Here is a 17087-nt window from a genome sequence, read left to right as displayed (position 1 = left end):
CAAGTATGAGGCTTCCAGTTAATTCTTAGCTCTCAACATAGATTAAAGATAGCCACAACAGTTATTTTTACCAGAAAACATGGTAGAAACAGAAAGCAGGTAAAATGTGTCAGATTGGATGAATCTTTGAGGGCAAAATATTCCTTATCCCTTAGTATATTCACAGTAGCCACAAATATCAGAAACAGCAAGAACACCTGGAATCCGTGACCTCCTCTGATGACAACTTCTGTAAACCGGTGTCTTAACACATCTGTAACAGGTTACAATGGGTGGAGTTGATGGGGAAGGGGGGAGGATTAAAAAGAAAAATCTACCAGCCAATAGGGAGACCAGCAAGAATAACCCCTGCTTGCAATAATGCAAAAGGAAACACTGTAAAAAGCAACACAAGAGGAAAATTTGTGCTCCTAGCAAACAGGAAACATCAAATATAACAGGAAGACAGTGCAAGAGTTCAGTCTCTATGAAGGCATCTACACAAGATTGAAAACGTCTACTTACGTAGATTCTTCTAAAAGCAGAGGCAGCAATTCTGCCCATCTCTGCCTCCAAAACTCTTGCTAAGGTAATCTGCTCTCTCATAGGGCTTTAAAAGAGTCTTCTGGAAAAAACGCATTTTTCCTGTGTCAGGGATCTTCCAGGAAATAAATCTGAACCTCATGTGTCTGAAATGAAAATCGTACCTCTGTACAAAGCATCCAGCAAAGCATATTAAGTATTTCTGTCCTCCAACAAGCAATCACCTTTGCTGCCTCAACCACCATCTCCTTCCCAAAAATTGCCTGGCACTTGGTGTTGCTCAGGCACTCCAATTTTGAAGATACATTTAAAAAACACACACACATGTCACCAATAGGCTTGTCCAAGACTTTAATCCAGATAATTTCAAACATACAGTTAGGCACCTCATACTAACTTCACTATGAATTCAAATCTGTTTCTCCCTTCTCAAAGAGCACCAATGATGAAATAGCCTTATTTTACCTTTGCCCAGCTCAACAAATTATTTTCTTCTAAACTTGGCTTCTATCTACTGTCAACTTAAACCCAGCTCATTCAAGCAACCCAAGATGCTCTAGCTACTGCTAAGACCCTGCTAAAGACCACTTGAAGTCAACTCTGATACTGGAAGGATTTATGACAGTTTAATTCTTGTGCTCTGTATTCTACTGTCTATTTTATTCCCAGATTAAATTCGATATGCTGGTTGTAACATCTGTACACTCCTATGTGTCTGTCTCTCATGACCAATCACAATCTCCTCATGTCATATACCATCATCCTCAGAAACAGTGCAGTAGTTACCGGCTATAAGATGGATAACTCCATCTGTGAAGCCCTAGGAGATACGAAGGCAGGACTTTTTCAGTAAGTACCTGTCCTTGAAACTTACCACCTCTGGAAAGATTTCCAAGACCTTTCCCAACTTCTCTCCAACTAATATTTAGAAAAAAAAAAAAAAAACAAACAAACAAGCCACAAAAACACACACCAAAAAAAAAACTTTTTGCACAGTCTTGCTTTTTAAATACAACTCTTGCAATGATTTTGTCATTTACTCTAAAAATGCACTTAAGTTTTACAAATGAACTAAATAACAAATGAACTAAATAGGCTCACGAAAACACCCCCATAATTTTACAAAAGCATTATACATAAAAAAAACCAAAATGGAACTTCATGAGAACAACATATTAATCAAAGTATTTCATTAAGACCTTGTGTTGAAGCTTCTACAGCAACCTAAAATACAGTCTATCCTATCAATATATAATTTGTGTTGTACAATGTGTAACCACTTATTATCAGCAACAAAAAGTTGTACCCTACAGAACAGTAATGACATTTGAAAGTGTAGAGTATTGATTAGCAGTTGCTTAAAAGTGAATCACCGCTACAATGCGGCATCTATTCAGGGCTTTACATACCTTCACTGTCAAGATAATTTGCATGGAGACTGGCTCCTTTAACCTTGAAATGTAAGCATTTTCCAATACAGGATGTGAAGACAAACAACCATAAATGCATTAAGTAAGGGAATTGGCATTCATTTCCTTTCACGATCTGATGTTTTCCAGTTGGATTGTCCACTCAATAATTTCCATATTAAGACATTATTGAAAGTGTAATGCATGAATTATAAACTTACTGAAGCCATCTCATATTTCTATTCTTTATTAACAATAGAACATATTTAGTTTCCATAACACAAGTAAGAGGATCATGCTGTGCTTGCAAAACCCAGAAAGACACAGAAAATACTGCAAAATATAGAGTGCTGAAGAGCACGAATTCACCACGATTTAAAACAGGTTTTTTTCTTTTAGTTTAAGAAAAATATAAAACATTATTGATATTCAGGCTGATTTAGACTACATTTTAAAAACATTACCAACACCAAGAAATTATTACTCCTGCCATAACATTCAAACAGAAGATGAGAGTAGGACCATACATCATTCAAGATGCAGTTCTAACTTCACCAAAGGCAAAGAAAATTTTCCAATGCCGTCAGAGAAAGCAGAACTTCACTACAAGAAAGGAGAAAAAATTATTCTCCATTATCGAGAAAGAGAAAGCACGCTACTGGAAGTTGGATAGCACTGTGATACTTTCCTTTACAGATCAATACGCTACCTGAAAATTAGTATTGGACCCAGCAAGTTTTTTCCACCTAATACAATAGTAACATATGAATCTGTTTGATTATTCTTATCTTGAACAAAGAAAAATTACAATATCTATCCAAAAGAATTTACCTTTATGTCTGCAGATAATAACATTAAATACTTCAGCAAACATACTGAAAAGCTTTGTAATTAGTTCGGTATGGAGAATGACCTTGAGATTTATGTAACTCAAAGATCTGTAAGCTCTACATAATTTACCTGGCTGGTGCTTTTTGGGTTTGGGGGGAGTTGGTGGGTTTTGGTTTGTTGGGTGGGTTTTTTCCTTGTTTTTGTTGGGTGGGATGTTGTTGGTGTTGATTTGGGATTTTTGCAGGGAGTGGTCGTTTTAGTTTTTTCTTTTTTTAATCATAGTCATAAGTCTACAGTTTTCTGATCGTTTTTCTCCTAGTTTTGATAGAGACAAAAAAAAAGTATTTATTTTTGCAGTTTTAAAATTTCTCAGCAGGCAGAAGTTTAAATTGATACCTAAGAAACTAATCCACGTCTATACCTTAAACTGCACACCTCAATCTTACTGACCCTTCCTTCAAAGCAGTTATTCACCATGTCTCAAGCAAAGAAGAAACCGGCTGAAAAAAAGAAAAGCAATTAATGTCAAGACGATTGGGCTAAAATTCTAAGAATTTAAGTCACTATTATATGATTTAAAACTAAAGACAGATGTACTGCATGAATCAGATACACCAGCTGAATACTAATTGATCTAAAATCACCCTGTTATGTGAGTGTGGCACTGACATTTCCGTAGTTGTAAGAAACTCACAAGATACAGCACCAAATCTAGTCAGGTAAGTCAAAACACAATTCTGAACCTTTAAAAATAGGAATACTATACTGATTGAAAAACATGCTTTGAGAACTCCTAACACAATGAAGAATTAGCTGCAAGGAGTAGGCAGATGCAGCCTAGAGGCTGCTCGAGCCGATGGCAGCCGGAGCTCTCGCATCAGCAGAGACTCCCTTAGACACTTACATAAGAAAAACCCAAGAGCCTGAAACAAGCTTGTCTGCCCTAAGAAACCTGTATGGCAGAACTGATAAATAGAAGTTTCTTTGCAGTTAGATGCTGCTCCTACATTAGCAATAAAATAGTATCGACTAGTCAGGATCAAATCAAGAATTATCAAAGCTCAGAGTATTTAAAAAAAAAAAAAAAATAAGTAGCCTCTACAGAATCTGAGAAAGCATAGACTCCAGTGTATTTTTAGAGAGTCAGACACTCCATACATATTAGGAAAGCCTTACTGTGTAACAACAGTTCTTTTTAACATTAACAGCAGGCATATCACCTGTATTTTTTGCTTCCATTTCATTACTGCTATTATTTTGCAACAGCATGGAACTGAAAACATACTGTTATCATGGACACTGTAATGTGGACAGCAGCATTCCCCAAAGCCTGTTCCTCTAAAATTCTAATTGTAGCAGCTGAAGTGAAAAATACTTCCCTGGCACCTAACCCTTGCTTTGCATCTTATACAGCACAAACAAACAAAAAAAAACCCGACACCAAAACACAGAACTTTAAAGAAGTGTCAAGATTCATATAAGGAAAATATACAAGCATCTAAGAGACAATTAATATTTGAAGTAATTCTTAGGCCCCAGCAGTATTTGCTAACTAGGTGAAGAGTGTGCACGTCTCTACAGCAGCAGGAAGCTTCTTGTACGCTGCCAAATCTATATGACAGCTGTAAAACCTCCACAAACCAGGTAACTTAAAAATAATATTGTCCTATTTTCTTCTGTAGTGTTTTGAACATTGAACCATCTTTCTTCACTTTGAAAGCAAGTATTATAGTAGAACATTTAAAAGATATATTTTTAAGTGCTAATTTTGCTTATATGCTAGTCATAATTTCTAAAATTATTTAGTGAAATATTATTATTTTCTGAACTATTTACAGTGTCTGTATTTCATCTAAAGTCAATTTCAGGAAAAATCATATTTCCCCATATACTCTTAGGAGGCATTAACAACATACTTGGATAAGATCATCACAATGCAATAAAATAATACAACTTTCAGTTAAGGTAAGCAGTGTTTTTTAAAAAAAATAGTTTCAAAAAGTGTCAAAAATATTCTCACACATCATTTTGAAACTCAAGACGACAGCAATGATGGCTACTCATTTGGTGCTTACAGTATAGCAAGACTTAAGAATTGCTATAACTAAAATCAATATTCACAGTTACAACCTGGCAAAATTTTGCTTTACTGAGTATCTCACATAACTTAATTTGCTCAATGAAATTTTAGTATGGGTCAAATCACACAATGTGTAAAATATTTGGGCAGTAGAGAGTGTCAGCCATGCCTTGATTTCAAATGCATTCCTTCAGAAGTAGTGTTCACTATATATTCTAACAAAATGAATCAAGTAACCTTTACATTAATTTTTCATTTAGCAAGCCTTTATTAAACTAAATGGCACTACAAAGCCGTTGGTAATTGAGAAATCTATACTGCCAAGAAACATAATTATACGCACATTTATATCTTCATTTGTTTAATGATGTTTAATTCATAATCAGAAAATGCAGATTCCTCCAGTAATATTAGAAGTCAGACTCCTTCTAAAGGTGCAATCTTGACTTTAGGACATGGATTCGGGTCACCCAGAGCTCCCAGGAAATACCAAATAGATTCTCTATGCCTGCCTAGTGGGGAGGGAGTGGGGAAGGCGTTTGCATTGAAAGCTCTTACTGCCTCCATTATTATTATTATTATGACAACTTTTGCCACTGACTTTGCATGTTGAAAATACTTGCAAATCTTGAAGTTTTTTACCCACACAAGCTTACAGAAGAATATAGATGTTAACAATAAAAAAGATACACGTTAAAGTCATCTGTCCTCCAGGCTCATTTGCCATGATCGACAACAAGAAATAACAAGCTTAAAAAGGGCAGAGACATTTGGAATTTTAAATAAAAAGCACTAAAGATTTCCTAAAACTGCTGTAACCAAAAGGGAAAAAGAAAACATGAATAGGGGATGTGGCAGAGAAATAGAAATGCTCTAAATACCTGACAAATTTGTGTTTTGTCTTTCCTCTTTCATTCTATTATGAAATCGCATAACAAAGGAAACAAAACCAAAATAGCTTGAAATGAACATGCACTGCCTACCTTCAAAAACAGGAGCACAGGTTTGTTACTGAAATAAAAAGGATGCTGATGAAAAGGTAAAATGAATAGCTTCCAATTATCTACAATTATAACAACCAATAGGAAGAAATCTTTCTACTTCAGAGGGAAAAGATCCATTACAGAAGGGATGACAGCAGTATCTACTGTGAGGAGGAGAGGAATTATTAAGGATTTCATACTGATTCTTTGTGGATTTTAGTATCATTGCAACACAGAGAATATTCCATATTTTTCTAGTAAAAGTTAGACTGTCTGTGTCTGGTAGATTTAATTTTTAAAGCCATTTTAGTGCAAAAATGGCTGTGCATGGAACAGTTCCAAAGTTAAATATGGGTACCTGTTTGTTATGGCCCAATAAAAATTTAAAACCTTCTAATAATACTTGATTAAATACTAATCAAAACTGAAAGGTCCATCTGCTTTATAAATTCAAGGAGTTCGTACAAAAATGTGATTACATAAATCTATACAGACTTCAAAAAACATGAGCTAGAAGTATTATAAATACTGAACGTCCAGATTTCCAGATTAAAATAAAAGTTTGACCAATAAATTGAAGTGAAACCATTTAATGGCCTTGAAAGCTAGTAGGCAACTTGAAATATTTTTTCTTCTTAACAGCTCCATATTTTAGGTTAGTGAAGTCCATGTTTTGCAGCCCTGGGCATACAACACTGAAAAGACAAACACTGCTAAGAAACTCATATGACTTCAGTAATCATTAAGTCAGTTGTTTTCATTTTACATGGATAGTGCAAGTCTTTTATTTGGACTGCTACATGTACTGTCTGTTACGTAATTTCACACATATACAAGCCTTTCAAAATAAGTGCTACAAGCTAAAGGAATCATTTCCTTCATAAACAGACTGCCCCCCTAAAAAAAATTTTTAAAAAAAACAACAAACAATGTTACTCAGAACTAAAAACCACATCCAAATAAGCCAGCAGAAATTTAACATATGGGTTGAATGACTTTCTCTGTAGTCAGTGAATGTCTCAATGTTTTTCCATATTTCATTTTGAGGATCACATATTAAATACCGCAAAATCGCAGTCTTAAAATCTTTAACATATTCTGTTTAGTCCCTCATTATATTTTTTTTCAACAACTGCTGCAAAAATAAATTGTCTACAATACCAAACTTTACTGTAGGTTGCATATTTAAATTAGAGTAGACACAATTCCTGATATATACCTAATACTGAAATCTGCTTTCTCATTACCCTCTGCCCCAATTATGTAGACTTATACCAGTTCCTCAAGTTTTTGCAATACTTCAGTAGCTTATTATCCAGCTGTGCAGCTGAGCAAGAAGATAACCACATTCATTCCTCTTATCTGTAATGATGTAATACATCCCAGCACTGGGTTGAGATGATTGGGGGAATAATGGGATTGTAAAAACTGCAGAGATGACAAACAACAGTGCAGCCGCCTTCTCCTGATACAGTGAATTGTGTACATACAGCACAGGGTGAAAATAATACAATATGCACTAATTCTGCTCCTTGAATGAAGTTAACATTTTTCATGAGAAGCAGCTGTTTCTATACAGAAACATCATCACCACAATGCAGCAACCAGATTAAATATCCGCAATCTAGGCTGAAGCCTAGACTGCAAGAAATAAAAGTGTTGGAGTTTACTTTGTAATGATAATAAAAAATAATCCAAAAAGAAAAATATTAGTAAAATCAAGGACTCTCCAGATAGTGCAGTGCAATGTAAAGAGTCATCAGGGACTAGTAAGCAATACAAAAATAGATCTTGGACCAAAGCATGTTCAGCACTGCTTTGCTATTCATTTAAAAACAAAATCTGCCTCCATTTTCTCTGTTAAAACCTTCCTTATTACAACTGAAGAGATTCTTACCTTCTGCAGGAGCTGGGAACCCGAGTACTTGGCTGCAATAGATTTGATCTCCCCACCAAATGCCGAGGCCCAGAGCTTTACACTGTGAAGAAAAAAAAAATGAAACAGGAAGAAATGTAATACACATGTCATAGCAAGCAACACAGACTGTAACAGCTTCAGCTGCACTCAGAAGGATCCTAGCAATTTTGCATTAAAGAGCTCACTAAGGAACATAAGCACAGCAAAAGATGAGCAAAGCTCTTCAAGTATAGGCACAAACTAGATGCTGTGCTCAGGTAAGGCCTCTGATACGAAACTACCCAACCTGCACTGTTTAAATTTAAAGAGTCAACTTGCACAGAAACATGCGTTTGCACAATATAGCACACATGGTCACTGAACGGAAAATAAACAGATACAATGGCAGAACTGTTCTGAATGATAAATTCTCACATGAGAAGGAGTTAATATAACAGCATCAACTTTAGTAAATACAAGCACTTAAGCTAAGACTCTGTGGCCACATACTGCACCAACACCTGCTCCTACAATAGAATTAAAGTACCGCTGAGCACATTATAGACTACCACTTTAAACACAGTTGACAGAGGAGCAAAGGTGCCTTGAACAGTCAAATATCTGCAATACAGAAAGATAAGAACTTGAGCAGTCAAGTTCTCATCCTTTAACATGGTCCTGAGAGCAAGAGCATGAAAGCACTTACACAGACAAGGGAATCTGCTGCTCCGATCCAACCACATCCACTAAGGCTGTGTTAAAAGCTGTCCAGAAGACAAAGAAAACCCCCCCAAAAGCCCGAAGAAGATTCAGATTCTCTGGCATTGTGCCTCTCTGTGCCTGGAAAGATTTGGGGAAATTCAAGTAAAGCGAATTCGGCAGCAGTGGGGTTTTGCTTCTAAAGCCTCTCCCCACCCTTACCCTCTCCACTAGAACAACACTGGAAGAAATCACAGCTCCATCCTCATCCCTCCAAAGAAGGACCCTCTCTGTGTAATGGAAAAAGAGGACCAGAAGCGAAGCTCTAATGACTTGAAAACTATTGTGTCCCTGGTAACAGCAAAGCGTTTTCCAGCACCACTGCAGCCACTTGCATGTAGTTCTTTACAACTCCGCAGTCAGCAGTGTGCTGGAGTTACTTCAGTGACCTACTGCTGCTCCAAAGTGCCCTTAGCAGCAAGAAAGCAGACTATTGATTCCAACTGGGGAGGCTGTCTTCTCGCAATTACTGCTCACTTTGCAAATGGAAAGCTGCCTAGAGTTCTCCTTTCCCTCGCCGGTAACCTCCAGCCTTCATCCCAGATCAAGTCACCCAGTGCACTGGTTCAGCGGAGCAGGAGCAGCAACCTTTTAACGGGATAGCGCAGAGGCAGAGAGGCAGGCACAGGAGGAGCTGGACCAGAGGGAGGGTGCCTGTGAATGGCAAAAGCAGAGAAAGTCTGGAGGAGCTGAAAGTGTAGTTGAGCCCTTCCAGGAAGGCGAGAAGAGAGCGCTGCACATTGCCGGGGGCTGAGCGAGGGAGGGCTCGGCTGGGCTGGCAGGGCGGGGGGCCGTGCACACCCACCGGCGCCTCGGCCAATTCAGGCAGGGCACCGCGGCATGACAAGCATCTGTCACACAGCCCGGAGAGGCACCGGATGGCCGGAGCTCAGCCCTCGGCGTCGGGAGCGCCCAGCAGCCCGGCCGCGGAGCCGCGTCGAGCCGGGCGGAGCAGCCGGGGTAGGAGAGGAGCGGAGCGGCCCCGCCGAGCCAGCATCGCTGAGCGGCGGCTCCCGGAGCGAGTCCCGGGTTTTGGTCGGGCTGGCACATTTAATTGAGGCAGAGATAGCACGTCCTTGTGCATAAAGGCACGTTCGCTGCTTCCTCCCACGCCCGAGCGCTGCAGCGAGTCGCTATCTGAGAGATCGGGACCAGCAAAGGCTTATGAATTAAAAGAAATGCAGCATAAGTAAATCAATGTGGGCTAACGGACTCAAGCCTCTGAATAAATTATTAATTTGTGCTCATAGAAGAATCCTCTTGATACAGCAGATACAGGATTACAAGCTCCTCCACAGAGAGAGCAGCATGGGGAACAGGAGGGATTGGTCCAGGTATTTTTGTTGTTCCATTTTTAAATCTACCCTCTCTCCTTTTGCTTTTATTCTTCTCCCTCTGTCTGTTTCTCACCTTCTTCTCCACTAAATGCACAGACTTAAAATAGCAATTGAACTTTAATGTAAATAAGTATGGCAAGACCTGGAGATGATCTGAGCACGGGCTGAGTCATCCTTGCATCATACGATATAGCTCCAGCATCTGCTCCAGAATTCTAGTTTCTTCTCCCTGTAGTTAGAATTAACACCTCAACATATTCACTTTGCCTTTGTATACTGTTCTTATCTTGTTTAACATTTTCTGTCTTGACGCTAGATAGGTAGTGCCTGCATTTTTTTCCATGTTAACATTTCTAAGAGCACTGAACAAATTGCTTTAAATATCAACACCCGACCGATAGAAGCTTTCTGCTTTCTCAGAAGAAACTATAAGTTTAAGGATAGAAAGACTACCCTAGGGAAATCGTATAGAACAGAGCAGCACGATACAGTGCAACTTTCACCACCCACTGGCCATCCCCAACAGGAACAGTCAAGAGATGGTATTTCTGTCTATATTATTACCTTCATACGAAAGCAAGAATGAGTTTTCTGAAAGGAGACACTTACTTTGTGTATTAATCAACCATTTTCAAAGTCCTATTATCTGTGCTGTTACTGAGGATTTTCTAAGCAGTATTTTAAATATGCTGCCATGTCACCAGGTGTTCCACCTACCTACAAGCAAAAATGTAAAAATGCACATGGCTGACTAACTGCACATAATAAATTATGCACCCCTTTGAACATAATATTATGTAAACAACAGTATATTTTCAAACCTAGAAATGAAACAGGAATAGTGGACTACCTCACTACTTGTGCTGTTTAGCTTTTTTATATGCTAAACAATGTCAGGAAGGAAATTCATAAGGCTAATTTTGTGGGACTCAAACTTCATTTATACATTAAGAAAAAAACCTTATCTGCTTCAAGTCAACACAGTGCACTGGTGACAAGTAACAGATTCAGTCTTTGAAGAATTACTGGAAATCCTGAAAACTTTTTGAAAATACGTAAAATGTGCCTGCAGTCAATAGTTCTGAGAAATTTAACGTATTAAAATCATCACAAATTATTGGCAAGGTGGTAAAGTTACTCGTCAGACCTTGACTTTATTTACATTTATTAGACACTCAATACCGTATCAGATCAATAATTTATACATTTGGCACGTATAACTGGACACTCACAGTTGTTTTACATAGAAAACATATTTCTACTCTTGCTAGTCTCAAAAACAGTCACTTAAATTTATACCTGACAGTACAAGAATGGCAACCTCCTTTTGTGTTAACCAACATTTGTATGCATTATACCATAGAGTGCTTTCAGCATCTTTCATTAATGCAAATCAGTTAAGTTCATGCAGTTATTTAGTTCTTCTCAATAATTCAGTAAATGGAAAGCAAACCTACACTGTAACAGTGGTTTAACACCTACAAACTGTACATATAAACCACGAGAAGTGACAACACTTTCTGTCAAGCTATTGCAGCCTGGCCTGACCCACTACTGACTATTCCTGCCACACAGATCACTACAGCCCAGACACCAGGTTCAAAACTCATGTTGCCATTTCCCCCACGTTTTCCTCATGAGGAGGTTGCAGCAACTTTCATTAAGTGGGTTTGTGTAAGGACCAAGGAAAATAAATAGAAAAAAGTAGTAAGTTCTACTGAAAGGTTTATGTCCTTTATATTGGGGATATAGCAGTATTCTTCATCATTTGGTACAGCCTTGTGATGTCCTGGAGCGATGTGAGAAATAAAGCTAAGTTTCAAAGCATCATAGTAACAAACTTATATTTTGGAAGTAAGTGGCATTTCTATCATTTCCTTATGCTGTTATAGATACCTGCCAAATCTGGAAGAATCTTTAAGTGCTGGTGCCACTAGAAAAATGTACACATAGAAAACTGATCAGAGAAGGAAAACGTTTATGTGCTTAGCAAATTTACGTTCTAAACCCAAAGTGCATTTTAGCAGCAAGTGCAGGTACGTTACACGCCAGCGAGTCTCAGAAGCAGAACTCATCATACAAGTGTATTAAGTTGGATCACCCTGCCCCCAGTCCTCATTTTTAAGGGATAAAAATGGCATCTAATCTCCTGCTGTGTCTTTGATTATCAAGTACGATGGCACATTTTAGTATCCCACAGAAAATGAAAGAAGCTGTTTTCCCCACGAAAGCAGAAATAAAATCTGGACACACAAATTATCAAGTGTTGTAATAGAAAGTCAGAGGCACGGTAAGAGAAAGTTGATGAATCCCCAAAGCTTTTGCAATGGACCACATTCAGGAAAAATAACGAAGGGACTGGGAGGAAAACAAAAGCAAACAAACCCCCCAAAGCCCCAAACAGGTCAAGGACAAAGGGTAACATGAGATGTGACACAAAGGCTGAAGTAGAGAACACAGACTAAGGCAAAGTCCCATACATAAATATATATAGTAACTTTACTTAATAAATGAATTCCATTGTTCTTTCCCCTGTCTGTCTCCAGATATATTTACACGTACAAAAGGGTGCAGGAACAGGGTCACATTTGCATCAGAGTGTAGTTTGAGGTCTCTTCTGATCAGACATGTATCAAGCCCTAATAAAAATCAATCAAAAGGCATAGAGAGAAGAGACCATATGGTGCAGGGGAGAAGAGTAGGAGGAAATGATATAATTAACACAAATGTTTATTGTATTTCCTTTTTCAGATGCTTATCTACAATGAGTTCTAAACAGAAAGGAATAAATGTAGAAGGCTAAAATGCTAAAAGCCTTGCTGAAAATGCAAGCCACTTCCACTGGAAATTAATGTTAAAAAAAAAAAAAACAAAACGGAAACACATCGGTTTATCTATATTCCACATTTATTAGAAGATTCAGATACTGCAAAAATAGACAAGTCCAATTATGCTGCATGATGTGGTGTTAATACTTGTTTTGTAGTATATTCCCCAGCAATTCTAAATACTGAGGTTATAATCCTCAGATGTGTTCATCACAGTGCTTTGTTTGTTTGTTTGATTCAAGATATTAAAATGTCCATTTCTCTCCTTTTCCCTTTTCTGAAATACCTTTCTAAAAAATTATCCCTTGCATAAAAGCAGTGGGGGAGGGGAGAAAGAAGTTAGGGGATATAGCCACCTCTTGCAATAAACAATTTAATATAATGTCCTGTATGAAAATCTTTCCAGCTTTCAAGAACTGTATGCAACTTTTCCCTTACTTCTCTGCAAATATAATGTTTCACATACATTTCCACATGGAAAATGAAAACAGGAGAAGTAGAAGGATAACAAAAGTCATCACAGCTTCACAAAGCACTTTGAGATTGTCAGATGAAAGGCAAAATCTGAATGTTCAGGATTTATTATTCGGAAACAACCCGAGGGTGGAAGGATTCATCAAGTAGCGTTTGCGTGCTGTGAGAACACAGGGTCACTTGTTTCAAGTGAGCTGTACATCTGAGGAAGAGCAAGAGACTGCACATTAGATCTATTCTGTAGACACTCAACATATGTACATGTAATTTTCAAATTTTATGAAGGTTCCAAGTGTATAAATCTAAGTGGTTCATTGGTATTGGAATGCCTAGTTAGTGACCGATTCCAACCCACTTAAAACACAAACTGAGGTCAAGTAACATTACTCACTGGATTAAATTAACACAATTTCACACAATGGGTGTGAGCTAGTGACTTGTAGAAATAAAAATATTGCAAAAATTTTTAAGCATGTCAGTATCTTGTATGCAACTTTGTAATATTATCATCTTGTTTGTGGATACTGTTCAGGTCAAATCAAACACTAATATTTCAGTTGATGAGAATATTAAAGGTATATGTAACCTACGGTTGCAGATACTCAAAATCAGTTACATGAGAACAAATAAAATCTCTAAAGATGTAAAAAAAAAAAAAAAAAAAAAAAAAATTACTATAACTCCACAATCAATATGTTGTGAGTACAGAATTTTAGGTTACTGCTGTGTTATCTTTAGCACACTTTGGCACCAAATAAACCTTACAGTTTGCCATAAACCCCCAAGGAATGAATGGTTAATTTAGCTTTTACAAAGCCTATGTTCAGCTGGCTTTAGCATCTCCACAAGGAGTTAAAATGTAAAAGAGCAAAGCATTATCACATCCCAGCCTATGAGAGCTCACACTGCATGGTAAGCGAGAGTGCTTTAAGCTAATGATGTTTATAGCTAACCAAATCCAATTTCAGCAGTCCACTGTAGCTCTAGTCTGTTAGTGCCATTTTACATAAGCTTCATTTATTTTGAATTTTCAACTATTAAGACAAAGTCCGCATTTGGTTTCTTTCAAGTGTCATGCTAGGAAATGAACTCTTCTCTAAGCAAATAAATTACTTTTTTACTCCCAAGGCTAGTACTGGGTTGTAAATGTTAACACTTTCAATGCATTCAAAATACTTGAAAACCAAAGACAGGACCTAAAAAATGAGAAACTGTAATTGAGAGCTTTAACATAATGGACAGAATACTACAGAAACAAACAAACGTAAGACTCTTTCTCTGATGATATAAACGAAGACTAAACATAACAACATGTTTAAGTGTTAATCTATTGCTCTGTATAACTGGGGGTTTCATTCTAGTGTATATCTATATATACACTAGGAACTGGGAACATACACCCAAACCTCTGAGGCTCTTTAACACACCCTTGTTGGAGCCCAGAATACAAATTTCAAAGGTTAGGAAAAGCATTGCTTTTACTGCAGCTTTCAGCAGGATTAATGACACATAAACACTGAGTACCAGAAATGATGTATGCAAGGCGGGAGAAAGAGTAGAACTGGGATTGAGCAGACTCCTTCAAAAAAGAGCTCCTCTTGCATCGATAGATGAAGTGTCATCTATTGACTCATCGTCAGTGAGGTTAAGTATCCAACCTCCCAGCTGAAAGCAACCTGCAAAACTTTAGACTAACATTTAATTATTTTCAAAATACTGTCCTTATTGCAAAGTTGAAAATATAACATACCTTCTGATCCAAGAAACAGTGCTATGTCAAGTAATTGTGTGAAGCCACCAAGTACTTCAGAGGCCTGTAACTGTGTCATTCTCCAAATAATTCCTGCATCACAAGGCTTGAATACTGGATTGAGAAACTGCTAGTTTAGTCAACATAGTGCTGCTTATACAATATCACAGAAAATGAGCTTTGTGTAACTCTATGGCAGCAGTTGTTAACATATAATCCGTTTCTGGCTCTATCACTTTGGTGAGTCTTGTTTATTTATCATGAACATTGACTGATCCTGCAAATCAAAGTTATCTTAAAAGGCTATTGGAAATAGTATATATTAAAAAACATGCACATTACAGTAATGAATTCCAGTAACTTGTTACAGAAAAAAATATATAGGTACATCAACATAAGAAGTCCCGAAGAGTGGGAGTATTAGACAGTCCTAAATGTCTCATCACAATTGCAGAGTAAGACCACCCAAAGATTATCAAAGTGCAAACAGTTTTCAATAAGACTAAAGCAATAATAGGAAGCACTAAATACATTTAAGCATGATTATGCTTAAAAGATGTAAAGTAAAAGCAAAATTGATACCCATAAATATACTAATAAGTGTTAAGTAAAATATTTGCCAGAGCATGCATTTACATTTTACCAGCTGTTAATCCATCATAGTGTCACTAACATTGCAAGAGACACAGTCAGAACTGCTATGCTCATTACTCTTTAATGTATCACTTCATTTTAAACAATAAGATTAACAAGTTCAGGCCATAATGCAGCCATCCTTCCTATGACTGTAAAAAAAAACCAAAAACAAACCAACCAACCACACCACAAACAACCCACCCACAAATGCTGGTTTACACTATGATTCTACTTACAAGCAACCAATATTAGATAAACTGTAGAAAATAAAAATTTAAAAAAAAAAAAAAAAAGGAGGGCTAAAATTCTGAGCCAAACCTGCTAGTATTACGTGCTATCCATCCCCAATGTCTTTGGCTACTTCTTTGTTTTGTGTCATGAAAACACTTTTGGTTAATCTTTGATTTGTTAATAATATAGGAACTAATGCACTAAATTTAGATAATGGATTTGATGTGCTATTTGATTAAAGGACAGTGATACCACCCCTTAACCCAAAGGTGGTGTTTTGTTAATAAATAATACATGCCATTTGTCAAAGACCTCTCAGATAAGCATAAAAAACAAAAAGAGTTTGTGCCATTCTCAGCCATTATTAGAAATAACTGTTTCCGTTTTAATGAAGGATTAACTACTTTTGCTAAACTCATATTTTTGGAATTAGTTGAGGGCTGCTGGAAAAAAAGCAAAACAACATCTTGTCAGTGTTTCACAGAAAAGCTTAAAAAATATATCAGGCCCCAAGAACCTTTCCTGAGCATTACACAACCTGATCCATGACTTGATCCTTGAAAACCAAGGCTTCCTATTTTTCCATGAATACATTTATCCCCAACTCCATCTTTTTTCCTGCAAACCTATTGCTGTGTCTCCACTTTCAGTTCTCACCTTTGTCTATTGCAAGTCCCACTTTTCCAGGCAACAGAATGGTTCTGCCCATTTTCTCACAAAAGCACATAAAATTCCCTAAATCATTTTCTGACTTCTTTGATTCCTAAATTCAATATTCCTATTCTTCTTTATAAATGTACTAAAAGATATTTTCATCCTACATACCTTTCTGACTCATACAGTCTGCTGCCCATAGTCCTACTGCTGGAGAAGAGAAAGCCTTTTAAATCACAGTCTATGCTCAATTCTACCTAAAATTACCATAAATCTAAACTGCAGAAGCTGCTCAGCCTCCAGAACAGGAGGTGTCAGAAATTCATGAAGTGCCTTCCTTATAACATGAACTATACTCATGTGATACTTGCCTAGTAGTTCAGTGTCAAAGCCGCAAGCTCGTACGAGTACCTCCCTGTTACCATCCATCACCAATCAAGCCTGCTGACCCACTCATCAGCGCCCTGGTAATTACTTTGGTTTTAATTTCTCACCAGGGAATCTCCACCTGAAGTGTCATCTACTTGCACTGTTTAAAATTCTCCTCCCAACCAGCTGTCCTAGGAAACTCCTCACTTTGTTTCAAGCTTGAAGATCTAAAGTCAGATCCTTTTAGTTGCCAAAGGAAAGCAATACTGTCAGCTTTTTGGTGTTAAGGAAAAGAATAATTGTCACTGCAAGACTTCACTGGCACTT

At 37.4% G+C, this 17087-nt stretch overlaps 1 protein-coding gene across 7 annotated transcripts in view; it reads right to left on the bottom strand.

The window, feature by feature from the left end:
• The window catches only part of CACNA2D3 (calcium voltage-gated channel auxiliary subunit alpha2delta 3), a 481484-nt gene that overhangs the window by 418234 nt on the left and 46163 nt on the right, over positions 1-17087 (bottom strand). For 2 of the 7 annotated variants that reach the window (XR_010652035.2, XM_071813169.1), the window contains exons 1-2: positions 8429-9603; positions 7723-7804 (exon numbers count right to left, since the gene is read on the bottom strand). Coding sequence is in view for 5 of the 7 variants with exons in the window: in XM_071813169.1 (XP_071669270.1) it covers positions 7723-7804; positions 8429-8547 (201 nt within the window). In the remaining 2 variants the exon portion in view is untranslated. Of the gene's footprint in view, positions 1-7722; positions 7805-8428; positions 9605-17087 lie in introns of those variants that run through there. The other 5 variants (XM_065845555.2, XM_065845556.2, XM_071813170.1 and 2 more) reach the window with 4 other exon arrangements.

Source organism: Patagioenas fasciata, chromosome 10 (genome assembly GCF_037038585.1).
Source record: "Patagioenas fasciata isolate bPatFas1 chromosome 10, bPatFas1.hap1, whole genome shotgun sequence".
NCBI classification, from domain to species: domain Eukaryota; kingdom Metazoa; phylum Chordata; class Aves; order Columbiformes; family Columbidae; genus Patagioenas; species Patagioenas fasciata.
The sequence above is the reverse complement of the archived record's forward strand: the minus strand, read 5'-3'. Positions and strand labels throughout refer to the sequence as shown.